This window comes from Aquila chrysaetos, chromosome 19 (genome assembly GCF_900496995.4).
Source record: "Aquila chrysaetos chrysaetos chromosome 19, bAquChr1.4, whole genome shotgun sequence".
In the NCBI taxonomy this organism is placed as follows: Eukaryota; Metazoa; Chordata; class Aves; order Accipitriformes; family Accipitridae; genus Aquila; species Aquila chrysaetos.
Window position 1 is genome coordinate 2,035,327 of NC_044022.1, and position 16,525 is coordinate 2,051,851.

Genomic DNA, 16,525 nt, shown 5'->3' on the forward strand with positions numbered 1-16,525 from the left:
CCAGGACTGTACCTAGATGGCTTTGGAATATCTCCAAGGATGGAGACTCCACAACCTCCCTGGGCAACCTGTGCCAGTGCTCGGTCACCCTCACAGTAAAAAAGTGTTTCCTGATGTCCAGAGGAACCTCCTCTGTTTAAGTGTGTGCCCATTGCCTCTGGTCCTGTCACTGGACACCACCGAAAGAGCCTGGCTCGCTCTGAAAAAAACAAACCCCAGCCTTAATACAATTTATTATGTAAACATCTATGTCAAGCTTACTACTACTCACTGCATATAGGCAGAGCTGGCAGCAACCCTCTATATTACATTATCTAATATTTTTGATTCTCAAAGACTGTGGCTTTTTTTTCTTCCCCTGAGAAATCCTAATTCCTCCATTGTTTCTAGCAGAGTGCCACTACTCCGCACAAACACCTTCCAGCTAGGACAGAGTTTCATGTCTGCCCCAGGAAAAGGTCAAATTTTACAGGGGGATAAACTTTGGGAAAAAAATTGTTTTCATTTCACTCATTTACATCAAAAGGAGGCTGCTTCGGGAATACTCATCGGATATTGTGTGTAGTACCATGCCATGCACTGCCCACCGGCAGCAGCCCCCTGCCCACCCCCCGGAATAGCCACAGACAGGGCAAGCCACACGGGTCTGGCTCCCTGGGTAATCACGCAACCGTTCCTCAGACGTTCTCCCTGCCATGCTCCACATGGAAGAGGAACTCTGCTTTGGTGGAAAACTGGACCCTTTTCAGTCGAAACCAGTGACTCTTATTTCTGAGGAAAATGGATGGGAAGGCTCAGGCTTAATAGCTGACATGGAGCTCAGTTTTCAAGGGCTTAAGTTCGGGATAACATAAAAAGCTATAAAGAAATGTTGCAGAGAACCATATAAAAATTTGTTTCTTCCTTTTCAAAATCAGAGGCCATCATATGCAAATTGCAAGTAATATTATTTAAATAGCATTAATACTACTTAATACTAAATACTATTAAACTAATACCATTTGGTTTCAAAGCATGTCTCCCAATCGATAATTAAGAAATGCCAGATCCTGAATTATATTGTATTGTGTGCATGCAACACAATATAGTCAGCAACTACATTATCCCATATAATCTTTTTCATAGGACTTCCACCTCATTTAGCATGCAGGATGATAGCATGCAAGGATAAAATTAAGTATGCCACAGCAACCATAAATAAAGCATTTCCTAACATTTAAATGCTCAATTTTTAATGTCCCTTTGTATGTAATAAAACTTAAAATAGAATTTAAAGCCTGTTGTCTTTCCAGCATCCATCTCTGACCAACTTACAGTGAGCAGCCTAACTGTTCTCTTCCTCCTCCAAACTCTGCATATTTATAAGTTTCTTTTGCATCTGTATTTATTATTTATTAAAAAGTAATTAACAAAAAAAATTGTTAGGCATCTGCTTTGGTCAAAAATAGCATTATTCTTTCTAGAACATGGAGAGCATTTCAGGAAAACAGCAAAATTTTGGACGATTTAAAGGTGGGACAGTAAATTTGAAAAAATAAATGCTTGGGTCAAATGAGCATATTTCACCCATTATCTCCTCTAACATCCTCTCTCTGGTGTTAGAATCATAGAATCGTTTGGGTTGGAAGGGACCTTTAAAGATCATCTAGTCCAACCCCCCTGCAATATGGGAAGAGAGTTTGCCAGTGAAGACTGAGGCAAAAAAGTTGTTGAGTACCTCAGCCTTCTCCTCATCTGTGCTACCAGTTTGCCAGTCTTGCTCACTGGGGGGGTACACTTTCTTTGACCTTCAAGGTTAGGAGAGCTAGGAGAGTTGAATGCTTATGTTATGTTTCCCTGAGGCAGTTTCTACTTGCATGACCAGCCCTTATTCAGCAGCTTGTCATTCCAGAGAAGGTCTTACTGACCCTGGCAGGTTTGGAGAACTTCTGTTTCACATGGATGAATGGTTCTTTAATAACTTTTAAAATAAACGAGCTACTTTTTAACAGCAGCATGTCACGTCTTTGTCTCCAATTTTTTGAGCGGATTTATTGTACTACGTTTATAGGTCTAATGGTTCTTTAAAGAACTTTGGTGTCCTTAGTTCCTTGGGGAAGAACCTTAGTTTCTTGGGGAAACTTTGGGGAAATTTGTAAGGAGTGAATTTAATTATTTTGAACTATAAATTTCAGAACTCTGCACAAAATCGGAAGCCAGAAGAGTTGCCGTCAGGGAGGCCGTGAGAATGTCGGTGGTAGCGAAGGGACTAAGAGTGCTGTGCCTGCCAGGCGCTGTGTGGTGGAAGACCGGTGTAGCAGGGGATTTGGGGCAGGGACCGGAGCAGAAGATGGAGAGAGGAGCCAGAGCTGAGAAGCGGAGTCTCGGCTGCGGGATGCGACGATGTGTGGATGTTCACGTCCTCCCCACCGGGGTGTCCTGTGGCGTACGGCGCTGGGCACAAACGGTAGGTAGGGTGCACTCAAGAACAGGCCACCAAAAGGCTACCAAGTCCCACCTGGCCCTCGGTGCAGCGAAGGCTCCTGATGTGGGCTTTATAACCTGGATTCGTTTAGTCAGGATAAAGCTTCTGATGTCGGGTCTGACCTGGTTTGCTGATGTTTCTCCCAAGTCCTTTTGCAACACCACTCATGCGATACTTGCAGAATCCTCTCCCTAATTTGCTCTAATGCACAGGCTGCTCCCCCTCCATGTAAGTGCCTCCTGAAAATTTATGAGCTGTTCCCTGTCAACAGTACATCGTTTGGTTTCTCAAGAATATGCAATGCTCAGTAGGGAATAGGGTGAGGGAATTTTCTGTGTAAAAAATAATTTGTAGGTACAGTAGGAACAACATACAGAAAATGATAACAATAATATCCTTAAAATAGGCTGGTGATGACCCTAAAGAACAGCATTTTTCAAGAATATTTTGGCTGTAAAGCATTTGGGGGCCTTTAATTTTTTGAGCATATTTTCAATATGAAATATAAGGAAACAATTTTTTTTTAGAAAAGCAATAATAATTATTACTTATATAATTATGTAATATTATTTATGGTTTTTAAAGATTCTTACTGTTAAACAGAAATGAGCTAATATCCAGCTTGTTTTCTATTATACTTAAAATGTACAGAAATTCAGGCACTCTCAAACTGAACTTGTTTGTAGAACCACTGTTACTAGGGCTTCATTTTCAAATAGCAGCATTCCAGTCAGTATTTTTTCATGGGTTTTGTTTTGAGTAAGGATTCTCCCATGTTACAGTTTTCAATGGAATGACTTTTACTGCTAATAGGTAAATCGCAAGCATCATTATACATCCAGTGTATACGTATTTTAAAGTAAAAGTACTGTGGGTTTTGTGTGTTTGCAGGCAAGTGTATGCACTCATGTTCCATAGGCTGAAAATCTGACCTGTGGTGGTGTAAAATGTAAATACATATTAGTAAGTTTATGTTTATGTATAAACCAAATAAAGTTAATATGAGCCAAGTCACTGTTTAGTGGCATCAGTCACTATAGCTCTTTTCAGACCTCTGTGCAGTATGAACACTGCACACTTTCCTCTCTGCTCATCCGAATTTGATGTTAAAATTATTTTTTACAGCGATTCCAGTAGGAGGCATTAGTCTTTATTTTAATGCACACTGTGTGCTGTGTAAAGTCTCTAGAGCTCTGATAAAATAAACTATTCCAACCTCTTTCTAACACGACCTTTTGCGTTACCCAGGTATTTTGTGTCACCAGAGGAGAGCTCCGATGCTGCCCCTCGTCTGGACCACAGCCACACCTGCCCCTCCTCTTTCCGCAGCTCCTGCCTTGTTTCCCTCCCCTCCATGGCTATATGCTGTCTGCCTCTCCAAGAACTCCAATCACAGTATCTTGCTACTAACTTATATTCAGGATATTTAAAAATATTTTCTTAAAACTACTCTGAGACACTGTGGTTTTGTAGATCTGCTCTGTAACAGACCATTGTCTCTCAGCCTGTGAGCTGCGTTTTTCTTCTCTGCCCTTACATCTGTGCTCCTCTGCAGCCATTGAATATAGATATTCTCTCTGCCTAATATTCCTCTGCTTCATTTACAATTTCTTGTGCTGATTATCTGAGTAAAATCTTTGACTCCAAAATAACAGGCAATACTGATATCTGAAATTAGTTATGTTTGTTTAAACTAAGTAATATTTTAATAAAAGTGACACAGAAGTGCATTCTACAGATTTGGGTTATTCAGGGATGTCTGCACAGAAACTGGTCCTTTATGTGAGCGTCTTCAAGATGTAAATAAGATTCTTCAGAGATTTAGAAAGCTTTAAAAGAAAAAAAAATCACTGTCATTTCCAAATTAGATTGAAACCCCTGTTAGCTGAGTGAGTTTTAATTACATTGAGAACAAACTTTGGCAAAACACAAAATAAAATCAAAGCTACTACTGAGGAAGTAATATCAAATCTTATCTACTGCTTATCTGGTAAAAAAGGAATGTCAACTGCTGCTGAACAGTGAGGAGAAAAGATAAATCTTCCAGATCCTCATAGCACAGTGATTTCATAATAGATGTTTCTAATGACTATTCAAGAAGCTTTTTAATTATGAAATACTATGCATGCTTCTGAATAGCCAGGGAACTGTACAAAAATGTAATTGGCAGCAGAAGAGCGCAAATAAATCATTTCAAAGACAGAAAGAAAATTCAATCTTAGTAACAGTTATGTAATAGGAACAAAATATGTATAACAAAAACAGGACACCGTTTAGTCTCTCAAAAATGTAATTTATAGTGAACGCATTTTACTCAATGCTGTAACTTGTAATTTAATATGTGCATAAGCCATAATGAAAATATCATTATAATTAACTTTGAATTACACAATCTTGCATCTTTTGTTTCAAAACTAAAGAATACTTATTATAAAAGCTCTGCTTCAGTGTTTCACAGTGGTGCTCCCTGCCTTGATTTAACATGCTTGACTTACTGACTGAATCTGTTCTATTTCTGGCTCTCAGGACCGCTCTAAGTCTGTGGGGACTGAGAGGCTGAGTAGGACTACAGATGCACATCTGTGGAAGGTTTTATGCGTGGGGTTTTTTTCCTGGTAAACTGGGAGATTATGATTGATGAGCCCAGCATTAGGGTAATGTTATCAGGGACACTTTCTGCCTCTGTCCTTTGTGCCATCGCCGAGGTCAGACCATAATCATGTTAGCATTGAACATAGTGCTTTATTAATGTTTCATGAGTAACTCCGTAGTAATCAGTCTAGCTTTGTATGGATAAATAAAACTGCTACAACAATCCCTGATGTATACACTGAGTGCTTTAGAAGCTACTGTAATAGGTCTTAAAAGTAACTTGACTGAATGTCTTTTCTAGTCTTTATAAGTCTAATTTTCACAAGTTGAAAGGAATCTCTTTTGATGGAAAACCATTTCCACTTCCATTTCTGTGTTTAGTTAGAAGTGTAAAACACCCAGCTGAACAATCAAATAAAACAACACCAAAACCCTGCCTGCCATTTATTAATTTGCACAGAATTTTAGTAAAGCTTGTTAACCAATTGGTTAAATTACGTTGATTTATGCACTGTGCCTCTGTGACTTTTTCTAGGCTGTTCTCTAGTTGCTTTGCTAAGTCTTAGGATGAAATGCTGAAATTCTGGCTGTTATTTAAAGAAAATGTTTACATTCATAAATGTGCAAGTAGGCTGTATATAAGGATTTGTATTTACTTGCACATAAAATTATACATTATATATGCCTGCAGCAAGCAAAAAATATGTATGAACAGAAGAAAACATTGTCAGCTAGGGAAAAACAAGATCCCACTGTATGTTATGCGTTATCACATAGGATCCTTTCCGCTGAAATGAAGTGACTACTGTTGATTTCATTAGAAAATGGATCAGGATAACACTTATTTGAAATATTCCTCAATTTTCTGTGGCTTTCCTGTAAACATGTTCTCTCCTTGCTTTGCTAAGTTCCTGTAGAAATTCCAGGCTTGCACAAGCTTGCTGTGTTTTACACGTCAGCACCACACCCAGGCTATTTTTTTTTTTTTTCCTCAAGATAGATTCTTGTATAACAGCCAACGCTTCGCCTGGGGATGACCTAACTGAATAATACATCTGCTGGACGGTTCAAAACATGGAATTAGGTAGGGAATGTCAAACTTTCCAGTCGCTTTGTATTCGTTCCTTACTTTGGCCAGTCTAGTTCTAGTGACCAAAAAGAGAGCATAGGGGCAGTTTGCTGTATCCGCTAATAAAACCCTACATGAGGAAGTTTTTCTGAAAAATTATTACACGTTCAAATTATTACACTTTCAAAATGTAATTCCATTACTTCTTACTACATATACTATCTGCATTTTCATGAAAGGGATTATCCTTCTTTAGCTACTTGTTACTTTTTAATAAGCTTTATAAAAACCTATGCATATATCATGCTCTTTAAACATCCCAAAGTTATCCACTTTGTTTCTATCCTCTGAACTCCATCCAAATGTGAATACTTCTTCTGTCATCTAGTCGCCCAGAAGTGAATCCAATATTCCAGGTGCAGTCTCAAAAGGACCATAGACAGGTACAACTGTTTACATCCTCTGTGATGCAATGATTCTCCATAGATGGCATTAAAATACACTTATTTCTGGTGAATATAGAATTACAGAGTTTTATCTAATCTAATTGCTGCTCATTGTCACCCTTCCCTCGCTGCTGCTCTATTTTTGGTACTATTTTTGTTTCCAGACTTCTGCTTCATATTGAATATCTTTAATTCTTTCCTCCCAAGGTGATTTTCAGTGTATTTTCTGCATCTAATTCAATTAAATCTATGCCTCTTTCTCCTTTTTTCTAGGCAATTCCCAACTTTATTATCATTTGTGAACTTCATCAGATTGCTCACTTGAAGATAGCATGTATCTGTGTAGAACTGAATTTTAACTACTGATCATGCTCTTGCTAAAAGTAGATGCTGGGATGAATAAAGGCCATGCAGAAACTGCCTCCAGGCAAAACTGTGTAATAATGGCAGGATGCTCACATCTGTGGGGACAGGGGTGGAAGACAGTATAGGAAGGGTATAATATGTGAGATCGTTTCTGATTTCAGAAATCTGTGAAATACTCAGTTAGTTGAAGCCTGTAATTCTAATACTACTTTAATCTTAACATCAGTTTGTCTGTCTCCTGGCAATCTGAGCATACTTACACACCTATGGAATCAGTCATTAGTGCTATTACAGCTTAATATTTAAAAGGTATTTCTGGCTTTTAACTATCAGCCGTTCTTGCAAGTATAGTTCTGAAGGGGCATAAATGCTATACTCTAAATTCACTCAAACAGCCGTTTTCTTCAACAGCACAAAAATTTCCTGTAGAGAGATCCTATGCTTTTTTCTAAAAAGCAGAAATTGCACAAGAGAAATCAAATAAACTAAAGCTAAAGCTTTTCTTCAAGTGATCTCTTATCATATAGTGACTTTCATCCTCCTATTAATCATTCCATCTTTGTGGAAAGGAAAGATGGAGAAAATGCAATTTAGGATACAAGAAGGAACATTCTTTATAAAATTTCCCAAAGGGAGTCATTAATATGCATCTCTCATTATATTCCCCAATAGGTGGCAGCTTGTTTATCCTTTTTCACTAAGGTATCACACTTCTGTTCTTACAGATGTCAAAACTAAACCTCTTGGTCCACTTCAGTGTGCTTACTCCTGGGCCCAGCTCAGGTTTAGCCACAACCACAACCCAAAAAAAGGGCTCTGTGCAGCGATACGGGCACTCCAGAGACACGTACCTGCGATTGCGCATCCCACGCTAGACAATGCTAATGGAGTGTAGTGATCCTTTGAAGCCACCTCCTTCTTTGCTAGTAAAATTGCACTTGAATTTATTGCCGCCAGCTGTGACAATTACTTGTTTTTAGAAAGAATGTCACAATATATGCAGCTATAAGAGAAATCAGCCAAGAAAAAGAGGGAAAATGTTGTTCAGCTTCTCCCTGCCAATGAAGGACTACTCCCTGGAACACATTTCTCATGCTCTGTGTAGTGCATTTCATGTCTCAAGTGATGAAGTTGCCATCACTTCCTTAGGAGACTGCTGTACATACATCAAACCATTTACTCTTCTAAATGGAGGGCGCTTCCAAATCATATACATCTAGGAATAGGTTTGTTTTTATAATAGCCTTCTATTCTTTTGAACTTCATATGGCTATTTTTTCTATCAACTCCTGAAGAACAATTTTCTTTAAACAGACAGTTCCTGAAATTAAATTGCCAAACTGACTAGAAGAAAACTAAGTGCTAGACTTACAATGCCACCACAAAAGCACTATAGGGAATAACGCACAAGCCAAACAGTTCTGCAACTGTATGGAAACCCATAGCTTATTGAAAGTATAGGCCTGACTCTATAAGCAAGACAAGCAATATGCATTTTAAGGGAGATCCATTTCCAGAGCAGAACCATTAATTGAACTATTGCTGGCCAAAACATGAGAATATTCCTTGTTTTCCCTAAAAATTACTAGAAGCATACATAAGTATTAACTCTATCATTAATAAATTCATTATCTATCAAATCAAAGCAAAAAATATACAACATAAATAAAAGTTTTTCATGCTTAAATTCTGCAGACTTCATGGTGATTTACATCAGAGCAGTTCTTCTGCAAAATTTCTTCAGAGACTGCAGTTGCTGGCTTATGTTCACATTTCTACGCCTCCAGTTCATCTCTGATGAATAGCAAGAGCATAGCTTCAGCCGAGTAAGGAATATAATATATCTTGCAAGATACCAGCATTTATAATAACCTTTTATTTTTTGATGTAGAAGGCAGTGAGGAGGAACACACTGAAATTTTTCAGGCTATCCTGTATTGTCCAGCTCATACCCATCTGATGCTTTCTCATGAGACAGTAAATAACTGAATTTCATTTTGCATGATTTGGGCACATGGAAGGACAATCCATTGTAAAATAAAGGGTTCTGCCAAGCAAGACAGAATGCAAATTCTCCCTCACTTTCTATTTTATTTCTATAAATCTAGTTCTAAAGCGATGAAAAACAGCATTAGGTGAGCTTGTTAAAACACAGAACTCCTTACTTAGGCTAAACTAAAGTGCAGCTTACCATCCTGTTGATACGGACGAAGTCTTCAGGCTTCTTGGCCCATGGAGGGAGATCAACATCATTCACAACAACTTCGTCTTCCCTGATTCCTAGGTTATAGCCATTACTGTTGACGAACATCTCTGGTAGGTAGTAAAACTCTGGAATTAGCTCCTAGCAAGGAGAAAACACACAATGAGACTTAACATTTATACAGAGATGCTAAGTGGTGCTGCCAGAATCTGTCTCTGTTGTAGTACACATTAAAGCATTCCTGCTTTTGTTTATGTTTCTGTGCACTTGTTTAAGAAGTTTTATGATCTGTTTTCTTGCACTTACGGTCAAACATATTTTTCATCATGAAATATTCAGTCTTTATTTTTCCCATATCTGTTTTTATGAAAAGCCTAACTTTGGAAAAGCAGTGCATATCAATAAAGGAGACCTCTTCAGAAGAACAGGTACAAGAAACTGTATGCTAGGCCTTCAATACTATAAATATGTTGGATTTTTTAATCACTGTTTAACTAAACTACTTAAAAGGAAGGAAAAAGTTGCTGATATAACACTGTCTTGATTTTACTTTCTCAATGTTCTTTAATTGCATAAGAATAGGTGGCAATTTGATTACCTATATAAGGAAGAAGAATTCAGGGTGAATGAATTTTTCTACTGTAAGAAAAAATAAAAAATAAATGGAGAGAAAAATGTCAGTAAAACAAATGTCCTTAAAACAGAAATACATGATATTTTAACTGTGGAGATCAATAACTGAGTAGTAAAGATCATCTGCAGTGTATTAATACATTATAGATCAGTTAGGGTGTGAAGTTTTTCCCAATTTCCAGGATAGCTATATAGAAATGCGTTTTGACATAATAAATATCGCCATTTGTTGCCATCTATTATTTTAGCAGCAAGTATTGAACTGCAATAACAAAAAAGCTTTGAAGCCCACTACCTCTTTTCTAATATCCAGATATGGATTAAATTCACTAAATTACATTGTTAAAAGCATGATGGCATTCAGTTGTGTAACATGATCAGAACTGATGACACAGCACCTGAAACCTGAGTCTCTTTGTGGTCCTTTCAAAGGCTGCAGACACGTGAAGCGTAAAAAAAAAAAATCACTGCAGACACAAACTTATCTAATTAAATCTGATCTGCAACTCCACAGAGAATAAAGCAGTTAAAGCATAGATGGTCCTTTCAAATTTATTCATTTAAAAAAAAAAAGAAACTATTTATGTTATATTTTTAAGTATGTTTAGGGAGGCAATTTACTTGCTTTTTACATCATTTTTAATATACTACAAAGAGTCTGAATTCAGATTAGACTAAAATGCAATGCCAATCAATATCTAACCAGTGCAAAATACTAACCAAGTGAGACATGCCTGAGCTTGAATAGCTCATTATGAAACAAGCTGTAATTTCAAAAAGACAAAAAAAAATTAAAATATTACATGTAGTAAATAATAAAACAGCAGCTAGAGCAAAGCCAAACTAAAAGCAATCCTGAATATTCTATAAGGTTAAAAGAAAAAAGATTATTTTACTGACAATCTTAAGTTTGATTAAATACCTCTAATTTACTCAGAGTATTTCTAAAAGCAAACTTCTCCCCTTTTCCCTAAACAGGATTCACTAACCCTCAGGTTCCTGAGGAAGCCCTTTGGTTTTCTCCAGTGCAGCCCAAAGAAGAAGGACTGATCTTTGTAGTTGGAGAAAACTAGACATTAATCTTTCTAGAGCTCAACAGACTACTACTAACTTGGGACTAAGACCTGGCCACAACCCAACATGTGCTACCATACAAATCACTGACAAACTAAGAGCATTGCCTTAAAGAAAGGAAAAATTCATAAGGACCTCAGAATGATGAAATATTTTAAAGTCAAAACTAAATTAAAAGTCAACATTCAAATGAAACAGCATTTATTAAAGAAAAATGTAAGCAGTTTATTTGTATTTTGTATGAAAGCCTAGAAACACATAGCACTGCTTTTAATTATTACCATTTTTTATGCAATATGGTGGTGTACTAACCTGTAATGTCAAATAATAAGCAAGTTTTTAATTCCATCAAAGATACGTTAATTCTTAAATTTCATTTTTCAGTTTTGTAAGTCCTAGGATCTAATTGTGAACTTTTACACCTAACGTATCTGAAAGGTTTGTGCTACCCAGAGACACATCTAGTGTTTAACTGAATTCTACTAACCTTCTGACTTCAGGGGTATCTTGAAACAAAGGGATGTAAGTCACTGAATATTTTTAAGGATATTTCCATTTAGTAATTTTATCTTTGTTGCTATTTGCTTTCAGTGTAATTTAATGTTCCCTTGTCTGGTATAGCAGAAAACATAAATAGAAATAGAATAAATAGAAAGCATGCGATTAACTTTCTTCATAAGATTTATTGTATTGTATATGTTTAGTTTGACCTGTCTTACTCCTGTGCTCTGGAAACTAACCAGTGCCAGACTTCTAAATCCTCTTCAAATAACACTCTCTCTAGAACCCTCATCATTTCAGTTACACATCTCCTGGTATTTTATTTTTCTTTAGTCCAAGTAATGAATCTAAACATAGTATTTAAAAAAAATTTAATAAACCCACTGTGTTATAGTCTCAGCATTCTCGTCAATGTTATTTTTTAGTACAGCCTAAAATTTTGTTTGCTTATTTGAGTACTATTTAGCATGAATTGAACCTTTTCTTGAGATACGAACAATGTCACATGTGACCTTTCCCAGATACTTATACATTTCCCATACTTTGCATTAACCATTCAGTTTTCTTTGGTAGCATTTGATACTCCTCTTGCAATTTTGCTGTCTCCACTATTGGCTAGACTAAGAAACCACAACACTTAAAAATAGCTCAGATAAATCCATCCCCTTCTCTTTTCTAGAGAATGAATGAATATATACTAAAACACAGACCCATTATGAAATATTGTGGCACCCCTATGTATGAACTTGCTAACAGTTAGAAAAATCTTCAAAATGTGTATTTAGCTACTTAGAAGCACAGAAAATACAACTCATCTAGAGAAGTATGATAGAAAGGTTTGGGTTTATGTGTTCATTGTTTATTCTGCTGTGAAAAAATGAAGAAGCTGTCTCTTCTACCTCACGGCAACGGCAGGCGCCGGGTGAGGATGGAAAGGCGAATACCCCCTTCCCCAGGGCCCCCGAGCACACTTCGCTAGGAGAAGTACAAGCTGGGAGAAGCAGGGAGAGGAAGGATTAGCAAGGACAGAGCAGGCAGCGAGGACGGAGCCTGGGAGGTCGCGGGGAAAAGGAAGGAGCAGACAGGAGTGAACCTCAGTGGAGACGGCAAGATGACAAGTGGGGCCCAGAGAGAATTGCTTTAACCAAGAAGCCACTGAAAGTTTCAAGAATGAACACAAGAATGAAGGAAAGGATAACACCAGCAAGGGCTAGAGTTATTTTCAAAACCTATTTACATTTTTCTCAGCCAGAGTTTGGGTTTTCTTTGTTTCATGACTGGGTTTGTGCCAGTTCATATTCTGATAAAGATTATGGCTAGAGAGAGACAGCTCTTTTGGTGCTTTTCCTGCTAAGGACAGGGAACAAACACCTCAAATATCTGTTTCAGGGTCACATTTGGAGAGACAATCTTGCCCATTTCTCCGTTCCAGAAGAGGTTCAGCTACACCATCTTTCCTGCCAGATATCTGTCTCCCCTGTTGTCCCAGAATGTGAGTGACAGCAACTCTACAATCCTTCCATCAACTGACTTCAGTAGTCTTCGTCCGAGGAAGTTTCACCTAACACCTGGCCTGAATCTTTCATTACACAATCTAAGCTCATTTGCCCTTGTCCTAGCTATCAGTCCATGACACATAGAGAGAAAAAATCACTGTTTTCTCTTCGTGTAGTTCATTACATATTTGGAAAGCATTATCCTACCAGTTCTACAGCCTTTCAGCTCCTAAAAGTCCAAATGAAGGACAATGATTTTACCTTCTGTATTGCTACATTGCTTAAGTTTTAGTTACAGATGTGTAAAATATTCTTTTAATCTCCCCAAATTAGCTAGTAGAATTATTCCTAAACAGTACATAACTTAATTTACTCCTATATATACTTTGGCCTTATTATATTTTGTTGTGTGTTCATCGCACAGAAGCCAAAATAAATGTTTTTATCAACCTCTGTGGTTTTTAGATCAGAGATTAAGATTGCATACTTTTCTGACAGCATCTGCTATTTTTCATTCATTTTTATGCACAATGTAATTTGCCATACAACATAGTTTCTTACAAATCACAGCTTCATGCTTTAGAAGGGTCATTGTTAAATTCAGCCTAAAGATAGGGACAAGGAGACTCAGAAATTAGCAGGGGAAAAATGTCTCTTAGGGATGGTATTTACACCAGGGGATGGGACACAGAGGACCTTCTGTCTCCCAATCTGCTTTCCACTTGACAGACAGGATAGTTGATAAGTGGATCCTTAAAACTCCTGTTGCACCTTCAGTGGCACTAGGAGTAAAAGGTCAATGCAATGCCCGGTCTATGCAAGGGAATGCTTGTTTGAGGCTACCACGATTTTGAGAACTTTATGTTTCAAGCTACAAATGTTGATGAAAGACGAATCTCAAAATATGTTCTTCCTACACTACAAACACTGAGTTAGCCAGTGTAAATCAAGACATGAAGGAAAACATCAAAAATAACAACAGAAAAAAGCTTCCCCAGAAGTTACATCAGTTTGCGGGCATAAAATGAGGGAATGCAAAGAAAAAAAAATACAGAAGACAAATATTTTTAAAAGCTCTGGTATTTTTAAAATATTCACAGACAAATTAAGCATTTTAGATGCATATTGTTATTGTATGCCATGCAGCTGATATATAATTTTGCATTAACTGATACAATTCAGTACCATTTTATGGTTTCTTTGCTCTTGCCAAAACATATCAAAGGTTCTAAATAAATCTTTCCAACTACATAACCTGTCATGGGTAATTTCTTACCACAAGAAATATCTAGAGTTCAAAGAGTTAATAAAAATAGGGATTCTAGTGATCTAAATCTATTTGCAGTAATTTCTGTCTAGTTGTCCTTGACATTTCACAAGCTGGTAACCTCCTCTGCTCCCCTTTCATTCACACTTCTAATAAGACAGGTTAGCTTTCTATCATTTAATAGTCAGCTACCTTTCAAACTGCCCGAGAAGCTTGGCTCTTCTCAGGTGAAGAATGACGCAGTAAAGCTACTGAGGGGTGTAAAAAAAGGGTAAAATGAATATTATAACAGACATTTCTTGTCTGTAAATGTGATCTCTAGTTTATTTTAATAGCTATACTAAAACCCCAAGGCATAGTTAACAGTATTATATGCCTTGTGTCTTCATATAAGAAAACATCCCCAAATGCATTTTCTAATTTACAGTCCTGTGACAAATCCAGGCTGCTGAGAAATTAAACTTTAAAAATATGTCTTGGGGTGATAGAGGACCACTATTAACACTATTATAATTGTACACCACTTGCATCAAATCTGACGTTTCTGTTTAATATGTTTTGCTAAGGGTATACCATTTTATGGCCTCCCAATGAAATCAAATCCAAGCCAGACGTTTTCACTTTTCTAATATAGTTCACTCCAAGGTTTTAAAGCTGCCCTTTCTTTTTCTTTCTTTCTTTTCCTCCCAAAAGGTTGATCCCCTGGCATCCATTAATTCCACAAGAGCCTAGTACTGGGTCAACGAGTCAGTCATGAGTACCTCCATTAACCGTGTTAATTCACACTAAGGCACCTTAATGACATTTTGTCAGAGCTACCTTTCTAACTTCTAACCACACTATTCAAAGAGTAATATAACAAGTTTGAGAGGCATTAGGAAAGATTAGTGCCTGAACAGGAGGTTCTGGGGAAGTCAATGTTACCAAAGACTGGAGCGGGGACAAGGGGGGAGGTGGAAAGGAAAAAATGTGAAAGCTGACTGGCCAAGTTATGGTCATTTCCGGGTGACTTGTTTCCTCAAAGGTCACCCTGCGAATGTTCATTCTTCCTCCAGCTTGTTCTGATTATCTCGAGAGAAGGTCGATGTTGATAAAGGGAGACACAATAAAATAAACTCTGTTATCCAGGTTCTCCCTTGTGTGTTACCACTCTAACATAGCGCATACCATATTAATTCTGTTTCATCCACTGTAGGTGAACAGGTTGCTTTGAAAATGAAGCAAAACAGCCCAAACGTGAGGAACAAAATTGTCTAAGTAATCATCCATTGAGCAATAATCTATTATACGCTACATTTTTCAAAGGTGGTGTACCTTTTGGCACAATTCAAGATGCAGCAATTACGGCTTGTTTTTCAGACTGATCAAACTACTGCCACTGCCCGATTTTCCTTAGCTCAGTGAGAAACAATTTAGTTCCGGAGGAGACTACACATATGCAAAGGGAGCGAGGGAAGGAGGAAGGGGAAAGGCAGAAAGGGAGAAGCAGAGAGAGAGAATACCAGAGAGAACACATGCATGTGAAAAAAGGAGACTGACCCACCGAACTGCAGCTTCCTAAAGAGATAGACATTCTTTTGCAAATGGCAGGTATTTGTGTTTTAAATTTTAATGCAGAATTTCTTAAAAGTGGTTTGGTTGTTTCTTTTAAAACTGCACTGAGGCTGCAGAAGCACACTGCATTGCTTAAAAATCTCAATTTACTAGTTAAAACTGACCTACCTCAGAAGCACTTAAGAATAAAGCACCTCATAGTCCTCTTTCTTAAACAGTAACTGATGAAAAACAGTCATAATACAGATTTTACTTTCCTAAAAAAAATTAATTTTAAAAGGATTTTTTTAATTAGACCTTGCTAATAAAGAATTAAGGCAATTCATATCGTTACTTAATACGGTACTTGAAAGCAAAAATTGTGGCCATCTTACAATACACAGCATTGAAGAATGTCAGATTAATTCATTACACACGCTGTTTTTAAATTATTTCATAACCTGTGCCACAGTAATTAATGAGATTAGTGAGATCAGAGATTAAATGTACTTAAAGCAGCTCAGATGAATTTCAAATATATGATAAGGAATACATGAATAATGAACACTTGCTATTCTTAACAGTTTCCAAAGTTTGCCACTTTGATGGACAGCCCATATTCCATGCACCTAATATTTACTATAAAGACTCAAAAAATCTTTAGGGTGGGAAAACAATTTGCAGTGCGTATATCATGTGGGAATCCACACTGCCAAAGACCTCCGCTTATAACTGCATGTGCAGCCAGAAGCAGCTACACAAATATGCAGAACACTTTGACAGAGAACGTGCTTTAAGATTTTGTACTTACATGCAACCTCTATACATCTTCTCTTTTGCACACTACCTACTTTCTTGCAGGACTGCTAGATAAATACTAG

At 37.3% G+C, this 16,525-nt stretch overlaps 1 protein-coding gene across 17 annotated transcripts in view; it reads right to left on the reverse strand.

Annotated features, from left to right (window-relative positions):
• NBEA (neurobeachin) overlaps positions 1-16,525 on the reverse strand; it is a 514,437-nt gene that overhangs the window by 52,349 nt on the left and 445,563 nt on the right. For all 17 annotated transcript variants that reach the window (XM_030042222.1, XM_030042221.1, XM_030042209.1 and 14 more), the window contains one exon: positions 9,129-9,281. In XM_030042222.1, the coding sequence (XP_029898082.1) occupies positions 9,129-9,281 (153 nt within the window). The remainder of the gene's footprint in view (positions 1-9,128; positions 9,282-16,525) is intronic.